Source organism: Phyllostomus hastatus, unplaced genomic scaffold (assembly GCF_019186645.2).
Source record: "Phyllostomus hastatus isolate PE091 unplaced genomic scaffold, TTU_PhHast_1.1 phas_contig_34, whole genome shotgun sequence".
NCBI classification, from domain to species: Eukaryota; Metazoa; Chordata; class Mammalia; order Chiroptera; family Phyllostomidae; genus Phyllostomus; species Phyllostomus hastatus.
In genome coordinates, this window is record NW_025333857.1 from 15,545,347 (window position 1) to 15,570,583 (window position 25,237).

At 37.0% G+C, this 25,237-nt stretch overlaps 1 protein-coding gene across 6 annotated transcripts in view; it reads right to left on the minus strand.

Moving 5' to 3' along the window:
• The window catches only part of CCDC171 (coiled-coil domain containing 171), a 372,925-nt gene that overhangs the window by 255,601 nt on the left and 92,087 nt on the right, over window positions 1–25,237 (minus strand). For all 6 annotated transcript variants that reach the window (XM_045840936.1, XM_045840939.1, XM_045840937.1 and 3 more), the window contains 4 exons: window positions 20,682–20,784; window positions 3,645–3,751; window positions 1,801–1,890; window positions 606–806 (listed from right to left, as the gene is read on the minus strand). In XM_045840936.1, coding sequence (XP_045696892.1) covers window positions 606–806; window positions 1,801–1,890; window positions 3,645–3,751; window positions 20,682–20,784 — 501 coding nt within the window. The remainder of the gene's footprint in view (window positions 1–605; window positions 807–1,800; window positions 1,891–3,644; window positions 3,752–20,681; window positions 20,785–25,237) is intronic.

The window sequence follows — 25,237 nt, forward strand, 5'->3', positions numbered from 1 at the left end:
TGAATAGCCCACTCTATAGGCCACCCAAATAAAGTTTTAATTTTGTGGGATTTTATAATTTCTAAATTATTATATAAAGAGTAAGGAGACTGTCTATTACAGGAAATACTATTACTGTTTTGCAAATAAGGAAATTCAGATGTGGAAAGACTAAGCTGTGTGACTTGTCCATATTCACAGTTTGTAAACAGAAGTACCAGGATCCAAGTCCTATTCTTTCTGATTAAAATATATATATATATATTTCCACCATGCCTAGCTACTGAACTACTGAAATAAAAAAAATAACTGTGTCATTGGACATCAGGCCAACCTTGAAAGAACTGTTAGGAGCACAGCTGCTTGAGGTTCTCCATAGAGAAAACCAGTTGTAAAAGTGACAGGAGGGTTAATCTACATTACTTCTCTCACAAAACAGGATGACACAAGAGTAATGGAGTGGCTGGTTTTTGCAGCTGGCATGCATATTTCAAAACAGTCAGCTCAGAACAATCTTCTGAATTAAACCAAATTAAGAGTAAAAACAGGCATTTGATGTATGTAAATTTATAAAACTGATATTAGTGAAAGGCCTTTCCTGACAGTCCTCTGGTCTCAGGTAATACCTCAGTCTCCTTGTGGAAAGCCTGGGAAAGCTTCTGCAGTTCACAATCAGATTGGGCTGCTTGTGCCTTTTCTTTCTCCCAACAGTGCAGCACATTTTGTAGTTCCACCTTCAGAGTGCTGATTAGAGCCTCTCTATCTGCACACTTAGTGCGCAGATGACTCAACTCCTTACTGACATCAGCCAGTTTATCCTGAAGGTCCTATAGGAGACACCAAAAATACAGGTTGTATGATGGCCAACCAATATATGGATGGATTCATTATAAAGTGCATAATGAAGACTCTCAAAGCTTTAACATAAAAAAATCACAAACGCAAGCATTTAATTATAATGCTAAACATTAAGGGATTTTATTTGAGTATATTGTCTAAGTACAATACTTTAGCTGAAAAATTAGAAAATTTCTTATTTTAGCATTTAAACATAAAGTGCTAATAAGATAGCTTATTCCAAAAAGCTCCTTTATTTCAACCCACTATTAAAACATAACCTGGTGGTTCATAAAAAAATTAAATAACATTTTAAGAATAAAACTCTTACATTTATAAAAACATTTCCTTCTCCATGAAATTCCAAACACTAATACAAAAAAAATGTGGCAGAAAATTCTCCTATACAATTTATTCCTTAACCTTAAATTCTATGAAGTATGTAAACAACAAATGCAAGATGAACCAACACACACACAAATTCAGCAATACTAAGCAACTCTGAGAGTTGTTTCAGTATAGTTTTGCAAAACTGTAGTACATAAAAGCTGCAGAAAAAATAAAACAGTTTTCCTGGACCTGAGCCAGGTTTAGTCTTGGCCCATTACTAGGCATGACATACTAAAAACAATGGCTCCACCCAAAAATGATGAAATTTGACTCCAAATACTGATGTGCTTATGAAGAGTGTATAATATGTATCTAAGGGTAGACACTAAATCTTAAATCATTTTTTGAATCTATGGTATTATAACTAAGACTAAGAAATAAATTTTCCCATTAACCAGAACAATTTCTAATCAAGTTTTATTTTTTAATGAAAAAATAGTCTTGTTACTTTGACCAACAAAAAATAAAAATTGTATTCAAATGTACTTAATAAGAAATAGGAAGCTATATTTTCAGATATCTTTACTTTAAAACTTTCCCTAAGTAATTATATTTGCTCCTTAATACAAAAGGATTTATTTAAAATCATAGTACCTTTATATTTTTAGTGTGGGCTTCTATCTTCTGTTTGGTAGAATCAAGTTCACTAGATGCCTTTTCCTTAGCATTGTTCACGCTGTTCAGCTGATAAGAGGAAATGTAAATAACTTCTTTATATTTTTCAAGGATGAGTAACTCCAAATGTAACTTTTCAAAGGTTTTTATGCAATTACTTACTATAAATTTCTGAATAGTAATTGAGAGTCTTAAAAATTATTTCTTTTGGTTAACTATGTAATTTCTGTCACAAGCCCACAGGGCTCAACAGAAAAGAAAGCATTCAAGCTTAAAATGTCAGTGATGTTACAGTATTTTTACTAGATGTCTGGACAAAGGATTTCATTCTTACTGTAAACAAGTATAACTTTATTCTTAAAATCCTACTGGGCCAAAATGCCAGAAGCAGTGGCATGTATAAGGAAAGAAAAAAGGACAGAGCAAAAGACTGTTCTTTCTATACATCATGAGGGTATTCACAGGTCTCTCGCTCCATATGACAACTTCAGGGTCGGTCACATGCAGTCCTACTGGGAAGGCTTGTGGCAGGTCATCAGTTGGTCCTGCTCTGCTTGTGATTTATTTTCTTTGACAGTTCATTCTTCTTTCTGTCAGACTGCTCTTTTTGCTTTCTTTGCAGCCACCCCCTTGGTCTCCCCACTGCTGTCTCTGGCACTGGTTCACAACAAAGCACATTACTAAGCCAAAGCCTGCTGAGTCGACTTTTCAACTGTGCTGAGGATCATGTGACATTCATCCTCCCAAATAACAATTCGCTGTGGGTAATATGTTCCTAGTTACCCTGCAGCTTCCAGTCCTAGGCCTCAGAAGAGTTTCACAAACTAACAATTCAGGTTGTCTTGCCTCACTGGGAAAGACTTAGCAATATTTATTCTTCACAGAAATTTAATTATTTCAGTGGTCACTTTCTTTTATGCTTTTTGAACAATTACAAAGGGAATTAAGAAGGTTCACTTTTCCTTCTTTATTCACCTTATTAAAGTAATATAAGCCCCTTCTGAAATGTGAAATGTAATCATTTCACAGTCTTTGAATTATATGAATGAAAGAGATAAACAAAAGGATAAAACACTAAATTCCATGCTGTGTAGTTTGTTTTTGGTTCAAACAATCTGTTTTGCTAATTGCATTTAATGTAATCACTTTATATTATCTAATTTGACAAAATGTAATTAAGCAAACTCTTCAGTTCTTAAAGCACGAATGCATAAAATATTTTAACATCCAAGAAAATTATCAACCCATACCTTAAATAATACAAATGAGATGATAAATAGAAGTATGAGCTTTTTCAATCAGCAAACCAAAAACTTCCAGGCTCCATCAAACAGACAATTGTTTTTAAAAACTTTTATCAACACTTTACTCACTTTAGAGAATGAAAACTAACATCTCTTTTTAATTCAGATTCCTACAATTTGTAGAAATCCTAACCTAGAATATTGATAATACCTAAATTTCCACTACCTATTCCAAATTTCATAAAAACACATTAAAATTTAAATATAACACATATTACAGTAACTTAAATGACTTGTATAGCTTTTGTATTAAACTAAAATAAATAGGTTTTGAAGTTCAAGAGTGACAAGAGTCTTTACAACTTTAAAACTAACAGTGTGACCTAAGTTACAAAAACATAAGTGAGACACGACTTTAGGCCACACTTAAAGAACAATGACAGACAATTTATTATTTTTTGTATCTGTGAAGCTGCCAATTCAATATTCCCAATTTTTTTGACCTTTGTAACAAGCAAGGGATACGTACTGCTGCAGGCCGAAGGCTATATGTGTGGAGCCAAACAGAGCAAGTGTTACCTCATTAGATGCATCTTCCAGCTTGTTCTGGTAATCTGTCAAGGTACGCCTCAAAGTCTCAAGGACAACAGAGAAGCTGGGAGGTTTAGCTGTGTCCTTGTGGATGCCTAGAGAAAAATATAAGATGAAAGTATACCCTTAAAGTCAGAAGAAAATGAAAGCAAAGCAAACAACAGATAATTACAATCAGATAAAGCTGGAAAGACTTTATGAAATACCACATACAGTCATTCTCCAAAGTATACTGTTGTATACTCAAATATTAATAGTCTTTCTAAACAAGTGGTCAAATTAAGTTCATAATGTCGAGTTGTAATTTATGGCTATGTTGTACCTCACAAGGCCCACACTATGGTCAGTAGTGAGCTCTTTTTCCCCCTCTCTCCTAAGTATCTGAAGTCTTTGTACACACCTGTTATCCAACAGTTAAGTGAATGGTCTCTACTAACATTGTCTAGGGGAGTTATGTACACTTACTGTGGTCCTTGTGTTTCTGATCAGCCAGGTCTGCTGTGTTTAAACATTAATTTCCAAACCCAAGAGCACACAATTTTCTGTTATGCTTGGAAATACTCTTCAATCCATGAAATTCTCAAGTTACAATTTGAAATAAATAATGAATATGCTATTATCTACACAGGCCCACATCATGTTTCAATTAAAACCCTAAAACTGATACTCACTGTAAAAATATGAGTATTGCCATGTTATACCTCAAACTATTTTAATTTTAATTTTGTCAGGCCATGAGTTCATTGAGCTAATCAAGGTTACTTGGTAAACTATAGTTCCAAATATTAATCCAAAATAATCAAAAGTTTTCAAAAACCACTTTAACCTGATTGCTAATTGTATTACTCTTTGTTAAAAAACAAGTAGAAAATTTAAAACATTCTTATTATTTTTATTTTCCTATTAAAATTTCTCCCTATATTTTACAATTAAATATTTGAATATTTCAGTATTTTGTATGTGCCCCAACTGGGGGTAAACCTGCAACCCAGGCATGTGCCCTGACCTGGAATAAAACTGGTGACCTTTTGCTTTGCAGGACTATGCTCCACCAACTGACCCACTAGGGTCAGGGCAACAAAGATAATTTTTAAAATAAGCATTCATAAAATATATTTTATTACTCATTGATTCATTCAATCAACTAATTTACTTAATTCCTACTACATACTAATCCAAGGCATTAGGCACATGGAAGTGAAAAAGACTGGTACAGTCTCTGTGCTCAGAGAATCTGCAGTCTAAAAAGAAGAAGAGAGATAGTAAAAAAATAATTATATTAAAGTCATTCATCCATTCTCCAAGTATTCAATTGCTGGAATTTAGGGGGAATATGGAAGAAGGCAGTAATGAAAGAAAGAAAGAAAAAGAGGGGGAAATATTTGGTTAATGATAGACCAACTTTATTCATCTCAGAGTACTGATGATATTTAGTGTTTCAATCTTAGACAAAATTGTATTAATAAATTTATTGCAATCATTAAAGTATAATTTGAATAGTATCTCAAGTATGGATACATCTCAGATTTTCTTAAACAGAAGAATATTTAACGTAAAAAAAACAAAAGTAATATGGAAACGACACATATCCCAGCCAGGGGCAAAGAAAAAAGACACTTCTCTAAACCACAATAATGGAGAGGACAGTATTTGTAATGACTATAAGTTGGAAAGACAACTCATTAAAAATTTTATTAAAGGTTTTCACAAATATATATTTTTAAAATTGTTCTCTTGCACAAGATAAAAACATGTAATGTATAATTCTTTTCTTTTGGTACTACACAAGTAGGCCATGAATAAATCATTCAAGGACACTTGGGAAATCTGCTAGCTTTTACAATAAGGGAGAAAACTTCCTCTTAGAAAGTCAGAATAAAATCATCTTAACATGAGTATTGAGAGGTGTGAGAAAAAATGCCCTCTCCTTACTCACCCATGCACATTCCTATATTTTACATAAAATTAAGTTGAGTTTCTTTGCCTGAATATGTTTATACAAAAGTTCAGTTGAAATACAAAGTATGTTTTATATCCCACCCATACCCATTATGAAAAGATATACAGCCCTGGCTGGTGTGGCTCAATGGATTGAGCACCGGACTGCGAAGCAAAGGGTCGCTGTTCAATTCCCAGTCAGGGCACATGCCTGGGTTGCAGGCCAGGTCCCCAGAAGGGGGCAAATGAGGGGCACCATACATTGATGTTTCTCTCCCTCTCTTTCCTCTCCCTTCCCCTCTCTCTAAGAAATAAAGTATTAAAAACAAAAAAGATTTTTTAAAAATGGTTAAAAAAGATATACTTACTGGTCCCTTAAAACAACAAAATGCTTATAAATAAAAAGAAAGGGTCACTCAGGACCCAGGACCTTATTGACTGATTTAATTTAATCTATTAATATCCTAATCACTTCACTAAGGCCCCCCAAAACAATTGACCATTAAAGCTATTTTATCAGAGTAAAGTCTAAAAAAATTTTTTAATCGTAGTCATAAAAAACTTTTTAAATTACATTTTATTGATTATGCTTTCACAGTTGTCCTGATTTTCCCCCTTTACCCCCTACATCTAGCACCCCCCACTCGTCAGACAATCTTCCCACCATTGTTCATGTCCATGATTCATGAGTATAAGTTCTTTGGCTTCTCCATTTCCTATACTATTCTTAACCTCCCCTGTCTTTGTACTTATCATTTTGTACTTATCATTTATGCTTCTTATTCCCTGTACCTTTTCCCCCGTGCTTCCCCTTCCTCCTCCCTGTTGCTAACCCTCCATGTGATCTCCATTTCTGATTCTAGTTGTTTGCTTAGTTTGTTTTAGTTTTGGGGGCTTTTATAGGTTCAGTTGTTGATAGTTTTGAGTTTGTTGTCATTTTACTGTTCATAGTTTTGATCTTCTTCAATTTCTTAGATAAGTCCCTTTAACATTTCATATAATAAGGGCTTGGTGATGATGAACTCCTTTAATTTGACCTTATCTGGGAAGCACTTTATCTGCCCTTCCATTCTAAATGATAGCTTTGCTGGATAGAGTAATCTTGGATGTAGGTCCTTGCTTTTTATCACTTTGAATACTTCTTTTCAGCCTCTTCTAGCCTGCAAAGTTTCTTTTGAGAAATCAGCTGTTAAGTCTTATGGAACTTCTTTGTAGGTAACTCTCTTCTCTTGCTGCTTTTAAGATTCTCTCCTTATCTTTAATCTCTGGCAAATTAAATATGGTGTGTCTTGGTATGTTCCTCATTGGGCCCAATTTATTTAGGGTTCTCTGAGCTTCCTGGGCTTATATGTCTATTTCCTTTGCCAGATTGGGGAAGTCTCTTTCATTTTTTTTTTTCAAATAAGTTTTCAATTTCTTGCTCTTCCTCTTCTCCTTCTGGCCCCCACATGATTTGGATGTTGGAATGTTTAAAGTTGTCCCAGAGATTCCTAAGACTCTCCTCATTTTTTTAAAATTCTTGCTTCTTGATTCTGTTCTGGTTGAATGTTCATTACTTCCTTTTGTTCCAAATCATTGACTTGAGTTTCCTTCCTTTCATTGTTGGTTCCCTGTACATTTTTCTTTATTTCACTTCATATAGCCTTCATTTCTTCCTTTATTTTGCACCCATACTCAACGTTTCTGTGAGCATCCGGATTACCAGTGTTTTGAACTCTGCATGTTGTCCATCGCCTCATCACTTAGTTCTTTTTCTGGAGTTTTGATCTGTTCTTTCATTTGGGCCATATTTCCTTATCTCTGCACACCTGTTACATTGTAAGGGGTGGAGCCTTAGGTATTCACCTGGGTGGGACAATACACTTTGCTGCATTATGGTACTGTCTGTGGGGGAGAGCTAAGAGAGGGAACCATCCTGCTTGCTCAGCTCTGGCCCTACTTTCATGAGACTGGCAATTTCTCCCTCAGTTACAACCCCCATAGGTTTGAGGCTATATTTCCTCACGCTGGAAACTTTGGTTGCACAGTCTGTCTCACTCCCCAGTTGTTCCTCCTGGTTTATCTGTATGCAAATGTGGGACCACCCACTCCACCAGCTGCCACCTCACATATCCCCTCCAGTGTCCTCTCCACCCTGGCTGCCAGTCTCCACCCCTGCTGGGGTCCAGCCTTGGCAGGGTCTCAAGGTCCCCAAAGGAAGCACGGCTAAGGCAAAGAGACTGAAGTGAGACACCCAGTAGGGTGCCGGAGGACAGCCAGGCTTTTTGGGCCCAACTCACCGGGAAAAATCAATCTTTATTTTTATAGGAGAGGTTATACAACATTCAATACACAGTGTGATTATTAAAACAAAAACAGTTACCACAGAAATAATTTCTAAAACCACAGAAGGTTTTACAAATCAATCATGTCAAACAAAGAAATGACCGAAAAGTACAGGAGGTCCCACAGATTAACCATATTAAACAAAGGTTATTTTGACCAAGAGGGTCACTAATCAGTTAGCCAACGAAGCTATACGGGCACAAACTTTCAGGTGCCAATTAGTAACTAGATATCTATTAAAATTCTAGGAATTGGTCTAAATTAAAAGGGTGCAAGGGGTGATTTATAGGTATATAGAAATCAACTATTATCCATTAAAATTAAATTTATCTCAATCAGATAACTGATTTTTTGCCTATATTTTTTGATTTATACATCTTGGGGGAGGGGGCCATGTTTTGTGTTCATTTCCAAGTATTGAGATTATTATTCTCAACTAGAACTCCTTATTTCTATACACTCCTGTCCAGGGTATGGGAGGGGTAATGGCTCTAATAAATCTTAAGCTTTCAAGTGGTGACTCCCTAAGAAACATTCCCAGCAACAGCTTCCTTCAGCGTTCTGGCAGTTGGTCTGCCCATAGTTTAATTTCGTCCTTAACTTCCCAGGTGAGGGAAACAGGGAACATTAGGGTTGCTAGGGGTCTCTATTCTGTGGTCAACAAGTCATTTAGCACAGAATCAGAGGCATCATGCAGATTTTTTATTATAACACACAGGTATCTAAAACTCCCACCACCTATTGCTAGCAGGGACAGGCATACAGGAGGAGATAGACAGGAGATCCGACCACAGTCGCCTCTGCTGTGTGTGCAAATGCGTCTCACCCGACCTGACTATGTGAAAGGTCAGCTATTGGTCGGCTCCCGACACACCCCTCCTAGCAATCTGAATGAATATTTCTTATTTAACTCCTTGGTTGCCAGACTTCCATACAGTTCTATTTTATGGCAGTTCTGTTTGGCTTTTTGCTTTTAAATTGGTTGTTTCCTTCTCTTGGTTGTGCTAGGAGGTGAAGCATACTACCTATGCCTGCATTTTGGTTGAACTCTCCAATAATGCCCCCTATTGGTACTTCTTAATCCCCTCATCTCTAACCCATTCTCTCACACCTCCATCCCATCTGGCAACCTCAAAATGCTCTACGTATCTATGACTCTGTCTCTGTTCTTCTTGTTTGCTAAGTCTGTTTTTTAGATTCAATTGTTAATAGATTTGTATTTTTTTGCCATTTTATTGTTCATATTTTTTATTTTCTTTTTCTTAAATTAGTCCCTTTAACATTTCATATAATAATGGCTTGGTGATGATGAACTCCTTTAGTTTTTTCATGTCTTGGAAGCTTTTTATTTTCTCTTCAATTCTAAATGTTAGCTTTACTGGGTAGATCAATTGTGGCTGTAGGTCCCTGCTTTTCATGACCTTGAATATTTCTTGACAATACTTTCTAGCCTGCAAACTTTTTTTTGAGAAATCAGCTGACAGTCTTATGGGAACTCCCCCATAAGAAGGTAGTTACTTCTTTTCTCTTGCTGCTTTTAAGATTCTCTCTTTATCTTTAACCTTTGGCATTTTAATTATGGTCTGGGAGTGTATCTCTTTGTATCCATCTTGTTTGGGACTCTCTGTGCTTCCTGAATTTACATATCTATTTCCATCACCAAATTAGGGAAGTTTTCCTTCCTTATTTTTTCAAAGAGATTTCCAATTTCTTGCTCTTTCTCTTGTCCTTCTGGTACCCCTATAATGTGAATGTTGGACCTCCTGAACTTGTCCCAGAGGCGATTTATACTATACTCATTATTTTAGATTCTTTTTTCTTCTTCTTGCTCCGATTGGTTGTTTTTGGCTTCCTTGCATTCCTTATCATTGACTTGACTCTCAGCTTCATACACTCTACTGTTGTTTCCCTGTAAATTGTTCTTTATTTCAATTAGTGTACCTTTGTTTCTGACTGGATCTTTTTTATGCTGTTGAGGTCTTTACTAAGTTCCTTGAGTATCCCTATAACCAGTGTTTTGAACTCTGTATCGGGTATATTGCTTATCTCTATTTTGTTTAGCTCTTCTTCTGGAGTTTTGGTCTGTTTTTCATTTGGGCCCTGTTTCTTTGTCTGCTCATTGTGGCAGCCTTCCTGTGTTTCGATGTATCAGGTAGAGCTGCTTTGACTCCATGTCTTGGTAGTGTGGCCTAATGTAGTAGTATGTGTCCTGTAGGATCAGTAGCACAGCCATCCCTATCACACAAGCTGGGAATTCAAGGTGCACCCTTCGTGTGGGCTATGTACACCCTTGTCTTGTAGTGGAGCCTTGGTTGCTATTGGCATATCAATGGCAGGGATTCATCCATGCCAGACAGCAGAAGGGGCTGGCTATGGCCACTGACCACCAACTTCCATCCTTTGTTCAGGATCTGCTGTGCAGGGTCAGGGTGGTGATACTCCAACATGGCCTGTAGCAGTGCACCAGCCCTGACATTTCCCAGGTGGTACAGGCCAAGATCAGCCCCGACCTGTGTCTTGCCTGGGGCCACCCTGCCTGAGCTGTAAAGCAATCTGGGATGGTTGCTACTTGTACTGGTTTTGGAGATTCCCAGGTGAAGGCAAGCTGTGAATCTAGGCTGGCTGCTGCTAGTGCAGGTCCTGAGGCTCACTTAGGTCAGCCATTGCTTGTTTGAGAGGACTTAGGAACTTGTAAAGCATGAGCCAAGACCAGCCATTCATACGGAAAAGCAGCTTGGGTAGACCTGTAAGATGGGTGGGGCAGAGTCTCTGGGGATCTCATAGGAGGGTCAAACAGTGTTAGCCATGTGGCTAACAGCCTGTGGGCTCTGAGCGGGGAGGGTTTAGAAAAGGGTCAATAGCCTATGCTCACCCTGGTGCCAGACACTTCAGTGTCTCGCTGTATACCACTGGTGCCTTTCAAGCTGCTACCCTGCTGCTGGAGCTCAGAGGAAGTGAATCTGAGTAGGTGCGTCCATCTATGGGTTCTTCAAGAGGAACTTCAGGCTCCAGAAGTTTCTTCCACCAACTCATTCCCCGCTGTATGGGCTTGGGGGCCTGGTGTTGAGCTGGGACTCCTTGCTCCCAAGATATCCCTCCTGAATTTTTATCCACCAGACATGAGTGAGGGACCATTCTGTTCCACGTCTGTACCCCTCCTACCAGTCTGGATGGATGTGGTTTCTTTAATTCTGTAGTTGTCAGATTTCCATTCAGCTCAATTTCTGACAGTTCTGAGTGATAGTTGTTGTATTTTATTTTAGTTGTAATTTTGATGTGGTTGTATAAAGAGGCCATAAATAACTTTTCAAAAGTCAAAGTCCAAAAGACAAAGGACTGAGCTTAAAAAAAAAAAGGTATATTATAGAATATGAGTAGTCATGTTCATCCTCAGCATTGGAAAAAATCCTTTTATCTAATTTTGTTCTTTTAATTGTATCATAAAACATAGAAATTAACATTCAAATGGGTTTGATTTTCACCTGAAAAAAGTCCAAACAGGTAATACACTGATAACTATGATAATTCCTTTTTCATTTTAAAAGCACTAAAATATAAACATTCTGTGGGCCATTATACTTTTCAAACTGAGACCGCATTCTGTCTATTAACTCATCTTATTCACTGAGATCAAAAACAAACACTTCCATCATCCTGCAAACATCGGTGCCCACTCTAGTGTTTTTAAGGGGAATGGCTCATAACTCTTCTAACATATGGGGTGTACTTAAGTCCCCTGGGACAGTTCAAAAAACACTTCCTTAACCAAGGTTTAAGAAATCTTTGGTTAGGGGAGTCCAGGCTCTATGTGACCTGATAAGCCCCATGTAGCTAGAAGATTATGGATAACTCAGAAGTGATGCCATTAGGCTGGGTTCCCTGAATTCAGTGAAGATGATGGCATCTTGGGTGATGCAAGCCAAGGAATAACACTTAACTTCCAGAGACAAAACGGACATTGACACCAAAACAGGCAGTGGAGTCACAGCAATAAACAAAATGACTACCCACGGAGATGACAGATTCGGCTAACTGATCATGGTGTTCCTAGGACTAAAATAGATAGGCATTCTACCTAATTGTTACCTGATCTGTATAGAAAACCTCTAGGTCTGATTACCAGAAGTAGGACTTAACAAAAACAGAGTATTGGCCCTCGACCAATTCTCAGACAAAAGCTAGTTCAGACCTAGCACCCGCTGAATAAAGAGGATGGGTCCTCAAGGAAACATGTGACCCTTTACCAGGATAATCGTGTACTGGTGAAGGGAAGTTAACCACACTTATCAGGGGCAACTGGACACTGGATCTGTATGGGTCCTAGAGACCTAAAATGCATTGTGGTTCACTAGTTAGGGTAGGGTTTATGGAGGTCAGGTGATTACCTAAGTTTTTGCTAAAGTCTATCTCCAGTGGGCCTAGGAGATATCTGAACCCACCTCATAGTTTTCTCCCCAGTTTGGAATATGTAGTTAGAAAAGACAAATGCAGAAACTGGCACAATGTCCATATTGGTAACCTGACCCATGGAGAGAGGGACTTACAGAGGGAAAAGAGCAAGTAGAAAATAGTAAATCAAAAGCAATGCCACCTTCCTTGAGAGACTACAAAGATTAGTGCCTCTGCTAAGGACTTACAAGGTAAAGGGGTGGTTATTCAACTCACCTGTCTAGCTTGTGCAGAATACAGATGGATTTTCAAGAATGACAGTAAATTATTACATGTCTAATCACATGTGACTCCAATATAGCTGTACTTAAAGAAGTAGTTTCATTGATGGAGCATATCAGTACATTTCCTGGCAAATGGAATGAAGCTATTTCTTTTATCCTTTTAGTAAAAACCACCAAAACAGCTTCTTCCAACTGGCAAGGCCAGCAATCTACCTTCACTGCTCTCTATCAGAACTATATCAACTCTAGCCCTCTATCATAACACAGTCTGCAGAAATCTTGATCAACTGTCCATTCCAGGTGACATCACATATTCTACTTAGTTCTCTACCAAGATGTCATTCTGATTGCTCAAGTTCAAGCCAGTCAAGGGTGGCAGGTGCTTATAGAATAGTAGTGAAGTAAAGTCCTCCCAGTAGACAGAACTTCAAGTAATGAACCTGGCTGTTATTTTGGCTGAGATAAGACATGACCAAAGGTACAAATATATACCAATATGGGTGTTAGCTAACAGTTTGGCTGAATAGTCAGGGACTCAAAATGAACACAATTGGAAAACTGGTAACAAGGTGGTCTGAGCAAGAGTATTATTTGAGAACCGATCTCTTCAAATGGTCACTGTGCCCGGATCAACTTCAGTGCCAAAATAATGAGGGAACCAAGAGGAAGCATTCTGTGGACATCAGCTAGCATCTTTCTCCAGCCACCAGTGTCCATACAGCAAGTGTAATGGCACAGTAAAGGGCAAAAAGGGAGTCATGGCAGATGAATAATACATGAGCTCAGCAACATAGACTTCCATTCACCAAGTCTGATAGGATCACAACCCCTTCCTTGGTTGAATGCCAAACCTATCAATAGCAAAGACAAACACTAAACCCAAGATATGGCACTATTGTCTAGGTGGACCAGCCAGCCATGCAGTGGCAAGTCGATTATACTATGTCACTTCGATCATGGAATGAGCCAGTTAGTCTTACTAAGATATACATTACTCTTGATAGAGATTTTCCTTCCCTGATCATAATGTTTCTGCTGAAATCCTCATCCATTAATTTAAAAAATACCTTGTTCACCACTAAGTATTCCACATAGCATTGCTTCTAACCAGAGAACTCATGGTATACCAAATAATGTATGGAAATGGGCTAATTTTCATAGAATTCCTATGGTCTTCCTATGTTTCTCATCCCTCAGGAGTAGCTGGCATACAGAATAGCAGAATGGCTTTTTGAAGATTCATGATACTGGATGGATAGCCACACTTTGTAAGATACAGATAATATCCCCCAGGAGACATGTGCTCTGAGTCAGCAATCAATGCATGTTGTGTTTCTCCCATAGCCAGGATTCACCGATTCTGGAATCAAATGTTAGAAAAAGGAGTGGTTCGTTTCACTATTACACCTAATAGTCCTTAGTGAAATGTCTGCTTCCCCTCTCAAAAACTAAATCTGGTCTAAATCTGAATTCCCAAGGGTGAAATGCTTCCACCATGGGACACGGCATCATTCCATTATAATGGAAGCTAAGAATGTAACCTGATTATTTCTGGACTTTTTTTTTGCTAGGAAACCAAAAAACAAAGGACAGTCAGTCTTGATCATCAAGGGAAAACTGGTCTTAAGAAAGAGTATGTCCAGAATGCAAGACAGCTCACAGAGGATCTTAGTATACTCACGTTCTGTGATAAAAATTAATAGCCAGCAATCCCACTTCTGGGTATATATCAAAAGAACTGAAAGCAGGGTCCTGAAGAGATATCTGTATATACATGTTCATAGCAGTGCTATTAAAAGTAGCTAAGAGGTGGAAGCAACCCAAAGTTCCATCAATGGATGAGTATATAAATAAAATGTGGTATATGCATATAATGGAATATTATTCAGCCTTAATAAAAAAGAAACTCCTATCACATACTATAACACAGATGAACTTTCAGGACATTATGCTAAGTGAAATAAGCCAATCACAAAAAGACAAATACTATATCTAAAGTAGTCAAATTCATAAAGACAGAAAGCACAATGGTGGTTTAGGGGGGCTGGAGGGAAAAGGGAAAGGAGACATGATGGTTAATTTGTGTGTAAACCTGACTGGGTCATGGACCCAGATTTTAGTTAAATATTATTTCTGGATGAGTCTCCAAGGATGTTTCTGGAAGAGACTGACATCTGAATCAGTAGATTAAGTAAAGCAGATTGACCTCGCCAATACATGTGGGCCTCATCCAATTCTTTGAAGGCCTGACAGAATAAAAGGCTAAGAAAGAAGGAATCCTTTCTGTTTTTAAGCTGGACCTCAGTCTTCTCCTACCTTTGGATCAGACTCTCACTGGAACTCACACCATCAGCTCTTCTATGGTTCTTAGAACTTCCAAGTGAGACTAGAACTAACCCATCAGCTCTCCTGGGTCTTCAGTTTGCCAAGAGCAAACTGGATTTCTCCAGTGAGAAATGGTAGATTTCTCAGCCACCATAACCATGTGATTAATGACCCCGTTAGAGAATGTTGAGTATTCTTACCGAAGTCCCTCCCTTGGATTTCACAAGCTGAAGCTATGAGCACAGTGCAGTAGGGCAAGTTTGTTTTGTTAACCTCAGTGAATTAGGAGAAGGGAAAAGGAGAGAAGAAATTGGCAAATGACACCAAAAGAGACCTGTGTGCTGCTACTATAAGCATTCTCGGCTTGCCAGTAATTCATTAATCTCTAGTTAAAATGTACCAGCATGAGGTTCACCAAAACAATTAAAATTCTCAAGAAAATACTTGCTATAGGCGATAATTCTTTATTACAGAAAGAAAGGGAAGCAGAAAAGTCCAATTTCTTGTCCTGATTTCCCTAACAGCAGTCCCTGAAACTGCCCAATTTCTGGGTTATATATACATACCTAAACGCATCAAACACTGTTACTGTTATTTCCTAGGGTCCTTCAGCCTCTCCAGGAAAAAGAAACAGAATACCTCTGGAATATTAAAAATGACTTCCTCAAGGAAAGAAAGGTTGAAGAAGGTTGGAGGGCTCTGTCTCAGTCAACACAGAAGGCAACCACCCTGAGGAGGATCCAAGACTAAGCCACAAGAAAAACTTTCTTTTATGAACCTAATGAAGGAAAAGTCACCTTCTGTATTTTGCTGGCATCCTCGAGCAGAGGTGAACTGTATTAGAAGAAATACTTGAGGCAGAAAGACGACATGGGATCAAAGTGGGAAAAGATTTCTCCCCTTACACATCCTACTATAAGAATTTCTACGAGAAAAGAAATGAGGTATGAGCAACTAAGGTACTTCAATTCAGCAGAAAGTAGAAATAGGAAATAAATATCCCTGACCAAATAAAGTGATTCTATCTTGCCTAATGATAGTAGGCAATCAAGGTGACACTTCTAGGACCCATGTAAAACTGTACATCTTTTCCACTGAGGGTTAATTTTCCCGGCTACTCTTCACAGGTTGCTACCCAAAAGGCTGTGATCTCTACAGAGATTCTATGACTATCTGTATAAACTCAAAAACTTAAATGCAAATATACTGTAGACCTTCAACCTGATATTAATTCATTCACGCTCTTATTCATATTCAACAAATATTTAGTGAGTACCTGCCATGGGCCAAGTATTATTCCAGCTGATTAAAACACATTAGTAAATAAAACAGACAAAGATCCTTGCCCTCTAAGATCCTTTAAACCTATAAAAATTAACTAATGATGGTTAATTTTCTGTGTCAAGTTGACTCAGCTAAAGCATGCATATATAACCGGAAAAGCATTATTTCTAGGTTTGTTTGTGAGGGTATTTTAAAAGAAATTAGCATCTGAATAAGTAGACTGAGTAAAGATCCCCCCTCACCAATGTGGGTGGGCATTGTCTAAGCCATTGCTTCCCCAACCCCACTTAACAGACCAAAAACATGGAAGAAAAACAAATTCTCTTTCTTCCTGAGATGGGACTTCCATCTTCTACCCTTGGACATCAGAGCTCCTGGTTCTTGGGCTTTCAGACTCCAGAACTTACACCAGCAGACCCAGGTAGTCAGGCCCTTGGGCTCAGACTGAATCATACTACCAGCTTTCCTGGTTCTTCAACTTACAGAGGACATATCATAGGATTTCTAAAGCCTCCATAAGTATGTGAACTATTCCAATAATAAACCTCCTTATATATATCTCTATGTATATACACATAGAGATACCTATCTATATGTATACAGATAGGTATAATATATAATATTATATAAGATATATATAATAGATACATATTTTCATCTATACAATATATACATTTATATAGGATATATACATATATCTTATTTGGTCTGTTTTTCTGAAGAACCTTGACAACACAGATATAATGATAAATGCACCAAATAATATATTAAATCACAATAAGTGCTATTGGGGGAGAAAGTAGAGCAGAAGGACAGAGGTAGTGAGGCAAGTGGCATGGGAATGGGTAGTAGGTAAGCCTTCTGGAGAAGGTGAGATTTGAGCATGGATTAAAGGAAGATGACAAAGAAAGATATGCAGATATATCTTATCGAGGTGAAGAACTTTCCAGGTAGGAGAAAGGGTCAGCACAAAGGTCCCCAAGGCAAGAATACCTTGATGTGTTCAAGGTATGTATATCGGAAGCCAGAGTGGCCCAAACACAGGGAGGGAGATGATGAATAACAGGTCAAAGGGATGACAAGGGATAGAAGCAGGCCTTGTAAGGTCTTGCATGCACCATAGCTAGCACTTCAGCTTCTACTCTTAGTGAAATGCAGAACACAGCAAAGTTTAGGGTGGAGGAGTGACATGCTGTAACGTAGGATTTCAAATGATCGTTCTGGTGGCTATACAGAAAACAGACTACAGGGAAGCAAGGAGGAAGCAAAGAGACCAGTGAGTCAGAAGGAGAGGAGGTACAGAAGGCATTCAGGAAATAAGGTATAAACCGTGACACTGATCACCAGGGAGGACACCAAGTTAAACCCTCTATCTAAATAAATTCCTTAATGTCTTGGACTAACTGAAACTTTGTCTCATCTGCTACATGGAGATAAGGTGATAGTTACTCTTGCTTCAGAAATATTTCCTAATAGAAGATCACCAAATCTAAAGAAGGCAGGGAACAGAACATCTAGCAACTGCTGTCAACTCCAGACTAAAATTCACTCAGTAAAATAATTTCCATTCATTGCATTTTAAAGAGCAAGTCAAAAAAACAAAGAAAGAATGTCGCAGGTTCGATTCCCAGTCAGGGTACATGCCTGGGTTGCAGGCCATGACCCCCAGCAACCACACATTGATGTTTCTCTCTCTCTATCTCCCTCCCTTCCCTCTCTAAAAATAAATAAATAAAATATTAAAAAAAAAACAAAGAAACAATTTTGTAACCATTCCTCTGAATTTCTACCATGGATTAATTTTCCTGAAACGGAAGTATCAGGGTCAGGGGGGACAGTATATACATTGAACTGAAAGGTATGAAGAGGTAATAAAAGGGAGTATAACACTATTGCCATAACTGCAAAACAGAGGATCTGTCTGGAAAGCTCTTCCCAACATAACTGAATTAATTTTGCAGCAAGTTCTAAGGCTATGCTACATTACATAGTAAGAATATGACCCTATTTGATGTAGTTTTTTTCTCAAAGATGTATCTACACTATGAGATATTACACACATGCACATGTACACACATATACACACAGTGTACATCTTTGAATTAGCCTAAGATAAGTTTTAAAATTACTTCATTTAGAATAAGCAAAATATTTGGCCATCTTTGTGTAGCTAAAGCCAGACCTAACTCAGTAGGCAATCTTAATTGTTTAGATTCTCCCATAAAATATTAAACAATAAAGTTTATTATATATGTCCCTCTTGATGAAGTAACAAAAACCCAACCTCAGCTGGTATAAACAGAGAGTCCATTACAGGTACAGAGGGCCATTCCATGGAAGTCAAGAGCAAGAATGATGTCAGGTCCCAAGCAGCTATGTGAATCAGGGTATCAGCAGGTAATAAGATGACACACTCAGAAGGTTTCATCAAGAAAAAACTTATTGAAAGAGACTGTTTACAGAAATGTAGACAGGTTAAGATAATTAATTTAAAAATGTGATGAGGCACCAACAACTATCAAGAGTAGAAAAATCAATACCACGTCTAAGTGTAAAGGGTCAAGTTGACAGAAGGCTGTCACCATAGGCGAATACCATCCACAGCTGTGGAAGAAGACCTGCTTAACAGGAGGTGGTGCTGCTGAAAAATGAAGCCACTACCAGAAACACACTGGACCAGAGGAAGCAGAGGAAATGAATACCCTGACTTTCTTTTTCCTTCCTTTCTTTCTCTTACTCTGCTGGCCCACCCACTGTCCAAATCCAGGCAGAAGCCGGAGGCCAAAGGAGCCCCAATCACGCAGTTTATAGAGGTCGGTCACTACAAGGCAAAACAAAACAGACTGGAGGAGAATGGTTCTTGGTGGGTAAAACTGTGAATAACCTGCTCAGTATGGACACACAGACCACTCTATAATGGTACAAAAATCATGAATGCAGCACACAGTCCCATTTCCAGAAATGGTTTCTCTGTAATGCATACAGTGTGCATATATATGGGAAACCAGGAAATTTTAAAAAATGGTTACTAAAAGAATAAAAAGAAAAACTTTAACAGAAGACAATTGTTTTTCTGTAGGCTTAGTAACAGCTTGTGAGTTGCTTTGTTATCAATGATTTCATTTTAAAATTCAAGTGAGACATGATTTCATTATTCTTAGCTTTTCTAACTCTGAAGTAATATTTAAAATAATGTTGAGGTATAAGATAAGCTATTTTAATAATTTAATACTTTTTAAATATTCTTACACCATTACACAATGATACATCTCAATAATAAAAACAGTACCATTGTAAAAGTAAATTTTATCCTCCGAAGCTTTATCAAATGTATTTGAAAACTGGATATCCATATTTTTTATTCCACTTTTATATTCCTTGATTTTTTTCCACAGTAACAAACCATGAAACAAAAGGAAGTTACACATTAATTTCATAAAACTACTGCTAAAAATATGAAGGATGAAAGCAGACCCCAGAAGTAGATAATAGCAAAGCATATTCAATTTCTAATAGTTCACCAATAGAAATTTGCAGGTTCATTAGGTAAAAATGGGCCTTGATCACATCCTTTTATTCTTTCTAGGACGACAAACTTGCCTGAACTTGAGAGTTTCCTAGAGAACTCATTTGCCAAATATCTGTTTCTTTTAAAAAGACAGAGTCCTGGAACTCAATTTTAAAGTGTAAGGAATTTCATCATATGTGCTTTTTGAAGAATACCATTGAGTCAGAAAACAACTAAATAATTCAAGGCTGACAGTGTGGCAAAAGAAAGCTGAAGTAGAAAAGTGAAAGTAGTTCAGTCAAAGTTACCATAGCACATAAAATGGCAGACGCACAAAATTCAAGAAAGCAGAAATCATGAACAGCATTCATCAGCCAACTAAGGTTCTCGATAGTTTTCAAAATATAACTACCTAGTATACAATTTTTATAGTTCTTTATTATATTAAGTGCGCCAAAACCAAAATATTCCACCTAAGCACTTTTATCTAGAGAGAAAATATATAGGGCAATAGGAAATGAAGGAGAAAACCAGCTTAGAAAGCCACATGTAGAGTATGCGCTGTTACAGCCTGTGTCCTACATAACCTTTTGAATGCATGACCTTTAAGTTGCTGAAGGTTGCCTCAGAATTTGGCTCAGTTTGATCGAAACATCTGCTCCCCTTGCAGGTACACTGTGAGGACTTTTTTCTCAGTTGGATTCAGAACACAGCAAGTGAGCCCTTGTCTGTCCAATCACACAGACCCCAACACTTGTAAATCAAGTTCTGGGAGGACAGCAGCAGGTCCACATTCCATCACCCTTTCTCAGCCAGCTAGGCCAACTGACTGCTGTGAGGACTGTTCTTATCATGTCATCAGATCAAAACATGGTGAGATGAGGGACTATGAGAGGCATCTGCAGAATTCCCAAAATGTAGTGACTTTGGAACACTGACAGATGCATCTGTCATTTTATACCTTCAACTAACCTGATGTCCATTGGCCCGACACAGTAAAGCTGTCCAAGATCGATTCCAGTTCTTTCACGTTATTTTCACATGTCTCTACTAGAAAGGCCTGGTGCTTCTTAGCCTTTTAATTAAGAAGAAAAAATTACACATAATAAGGTCACACATAAGAGCTGCAGATTTTTTTATGTGAACATATGTAGAACAATTAAGGATAAACAAGCTAATAATTATCCCCATTCAAGTTTATTATTAATAAACCTCTTTCTGTCTTAATCATATCTTTTACTTGGTTTAACGTAACACTGTACAAGGTCTCAGTAAAAATTTACTGAGGCCTTACTGCCAGACACTATTCCAAGTACTTTACATATAGTAATTCTTTTTATTCTTACAACAACCCTATGAGGGAAGGGCTATTATTATACCAATTTTACAGATAAGAAAATTGAGGCACAGAGGAATTAAGGAACACTTTAAACAATCATGCTGGCACTCATGCAGAAAATTGCCAGATAGTGGTCCAGAGTGAATGCAGTGAGACCAATTACAAGGAACTATACCAGTCTACTTAAGAGGTGATGGTAGCTTAGGCTAGGGTGTTAGGAGTAAAAAGAGGTTTATACACTAGAAAGATACTTAGAAGATAGAAGGACCAGACCTTGGTAACATTGGAGTGGGTTAGATGATGTTGATTGGATTAGACTTGACTAGATTAGATTGGATTGGACTATTGGAAATTATACTGGATATAATTTCACTTACATGTGAAATCTAATGAACAAAATAAACAAAACAGAAAGAGACCCATAGATACAGAGAACAGACCAACAGCTGTCAGAGAGGAGTGGGTCTGTGGGACTGGGTGAATAAGGTGAAGGGATGAAGCAGTACCAATTGGTAGTTGCAGAACAGCCAGAGATGCAGACTGCAGCATGGACAATACAGTCGATAATGTCAAGATAACAGCATACGGGGATAGGTGGGTGGTTTGGGCAGTGGGGGCACCACTCAGTAGAGTGCATGGTTTTCTGGCCACTTTGCTATATATCAGAAACTGGTGTAGAATAGAATTGAATGTAAACTGTAATTGAAAAATTAAAAATAAAAAGTAAAAAAATAAATTGGGAAATGTTACTCCTCCAATTTTATTCTTTTTCAAGATTATATTGGCTACTCTACATGTCTTGCATTTCCATATGAATTTTAGGATCTGCTTGTCAGTTTCTGCAGAAAGTCATCTGGGATTTTGATAGAAAATACATTTAATTTATACATCAGTTTAAGAGTACTGATATTTTAACAAGTAACAACATTAACTCTTACAATCCAGGAACATAGGATGTCTGTCCATTTACTTAGGTCTTAATTTCTTTCAGTGATGATTTGTAGTTTTTAGCATATAATGCTTACACTTCTTTTGTTGGTATTCCTAAGTGTTTCATTTTTTTACGCTACTGTAAATGGAATTATTCCTTTAATTTCATTTTTGGATTATTCATAGCTATTGCACAGATAATTGATTTTGTGTATTGATCTTGCACTGTATCCACAACCTTGCTAAACTCATTTATTAACTCTAATAGTCAATAGTAGGGTATGTGTGTATACTCCTTAGAATTTTTAATATACAAGATCATATCATCTGTCAAGAGAGTTTATTTCTTCCTTTCCAAAATGTATACCTTTTCATTTTTCTTGCCTAACTGCCCTGGCTGCAACCTCCAGTAAAACGCTGGTGAAAGTCTAAATCCTTGTCTTGAGCCTGATCTTTAGGAGCAAGCATTTAGTCTCTTGCCATTAACTTTGATGTTACCTGTAGGCCTTTTGTAGATGCTCTTTATGAGGATGAAGAAGTTCCTTTCTATTCCCAGTTTGTTGAGCATTTTTATCATGAAAGAATACTGAATTTTCTCAAATGTTTTTGTCTATTGAGATGATCATTTGGCTTTTGTCATTCTCTTAATAAGTTCTATTGCACTACCCGATGTTCAGACGTTAAACCAGTCTTACATTCTTGGGATAAATCCCACTTGATCATGGTATAAATTTTTATATCTTGCTGGATTCATTTGGCTAGTATATTATAGAGGATTTTAGCATCAAAAGGGATAGCTGTCTGAGTTTTCTTTTCTTCTGATGTCTTTGCCTCATTTTTTTAAATTTTATTTATTTATTTTTAGAAAGGGGAAAGAAGGGAGAAAGAGAGGGAGAGAAGCATCAATGTGTAGTTGTCTCGCACGTGTCCCCTACTGGGGACCAGGCCCACAACCCAAGCATGTGCCCTAGACCGCAAATCAAAGTGGCAACCCTTTGGTTCCCAGGTCAGCACTCAATCCCCTGAGCCACACAAGTCAGGGCTGCCTCATTTGTTTTTAATCAGGATAATATTACTGACTTCACAGAATAAGATGGAAAAGGTTACCTTCTTTTCTGGTTTTTGAAAGAATTTGTTAAGAATTGTTGTTAAAAATTCACTGGTAAAATCATCATCTGGGCCTGGACTTTATTTTGTGAGAAGCATCTTGATTACTTAATCAATCTCTTTACTTGTTATAGGTCTATCCATATTTTCTGTTTCTTCTTTATCATTTTTGATAATGTGTCTTTCTACAAATTTGTCTATTTCATCTAAATTATCAAATTGTTGGCATATATAGTTGTTCACAATATTCTCTTTAATTTTATTTCTATAATGTCAGTATGTTGTGCCCCCTCTTTCATTCACAGTTTTAAGAATTTGGGTCTTCTCCCTTTTTTCCTTGGTCAGTCTAGCTAAATGTTATTAATTTAGTTATCTTTTCAAAGATTAACTTTGATTTCACTGATTTCACTGATTTCTTGTTTTATATTATTATTTTATTTCTACTGTAGACTGTATTGTTTCTTCTATTTGTTTTAGGTTTAGTTTGGTCTTCTTTTTCTAGTTTCTTAAGATGGGAGGTTAGGTTATTTGAGGGATTTTTAAAAAATATATGTGACTGCTGCTATAAACTTCCCTCTCAAGCACTGTGTTAGCTACATCCCATAGGTTTGTTATGCTGTTTTAATTTTCATTCCTTTTAAATTATTTTCTAATTCCCCTGTAATTTCTTTTTGACCCATTGGTTATTTCAGAGAATATAGTTTAATTATCAGATATTTTTAAATTTTTCCAATATTCTGTTATTGATTTCTATTTAACCTCACTGTGGTGAGAAAAATCACACAATGTATTATTTCAATCCTTTTTTTAAGTTACTGAGGATGGTTTTATGACCTACCATATGATTTACCTCTGAAACTATTTCATGCACACTTGAGAAGAACATGCATTCTATCGCTGATGAGTGGGGTATTCTATAGATGTCTGCTTTGTTTTTAGGACTGTTCAAGTCTTCTTTTCATTTGTTGATCTTCCAAGTTGTTCTGCCCATTACTGAAAGTGGAGCATGGAAGTCTCCAAATATTATTGCTATTTCATTCTTCAATTCTGTCAGTTTTTGTTTCATGTAAACTGGAGTGCTATTGCTAGTTCTATAAGCACATATACATATGCTTATATTGTTTGATATTCCTGGTGGATTAACTTTTTTATCATTACAAGATGTTCCCCTTTATCTCCAGTAATACTTTTGTTCTAAAGTCTATCTTGTCTGACATTAGTAATATTCATCCAGTGTTTTTTGTTTGTCACATGAATGGTGTATTTTTCCACCCTTTTTCTTCCAACCTACTAGTGTCCTTTATTGTCTAGTGTGTTTCCTATAGATAGTATATGGTTGGATCTTGCTAGGGTTTTTTAATCCAATCTGACAATCTGCCTTTTAATTAGATTACTTAAACCACTCTTTTTTTGTTTATTTTAATCATGGTTCAAATACAGTTTTCTCCCTTTTACTCCCAATCCAGCCCACCCACCAAACCACTCTTACTTAAGGAATTATTGATATGGTGGTATAGCCATTTTGGTTTTTGTTTTTATATGCCTCATTCCTTTCCCATTCCCCTCCCCTTCATTTATTGCTTTTGCATTAAGTGGGTATTTTTTTAATGTAACATTTTAATTTATTTAATGATTGCTTAATTATATATTTTTTTAGTTTTTTCCTTAGTGGTTTCTCTAGGGCTTATAATATACATCTTAACTTAGCAAACTCCACTTCAGATTTACACCAAATTAATTCCAAAGTTATATAAAAAACTCATTCCTGTACAGCTCTGTTCATTCTTCCATTTTCTGTGTATGTTATTTTATAAATCCAACAATACATTGTTATAATTACTTTATATTATCTTGAATCTTTTAAAGAGTCTAAGAAAAGAAAGTGTGTATATATTTCTATATTTCTAGAGTTTGCTCTACAGTATGTAATGAAATAACAGTGAGTATGTGTGTGTGCATGTAATTTGTGAATATAATGCTAGAGTTTCAGTGGAAAGATAATTATGTGATAATACTGGGCAAATACTGAATAAGAAAACCTACAAAAGAGTAAAGCTTTAAGATATTTAAACATTTTATAGGGAAGAACTTTTGGGATAATGAAAATAAAGAGCTTGGTGAATCCTCTAGCTAGCAAAACAAGTTGACTGGT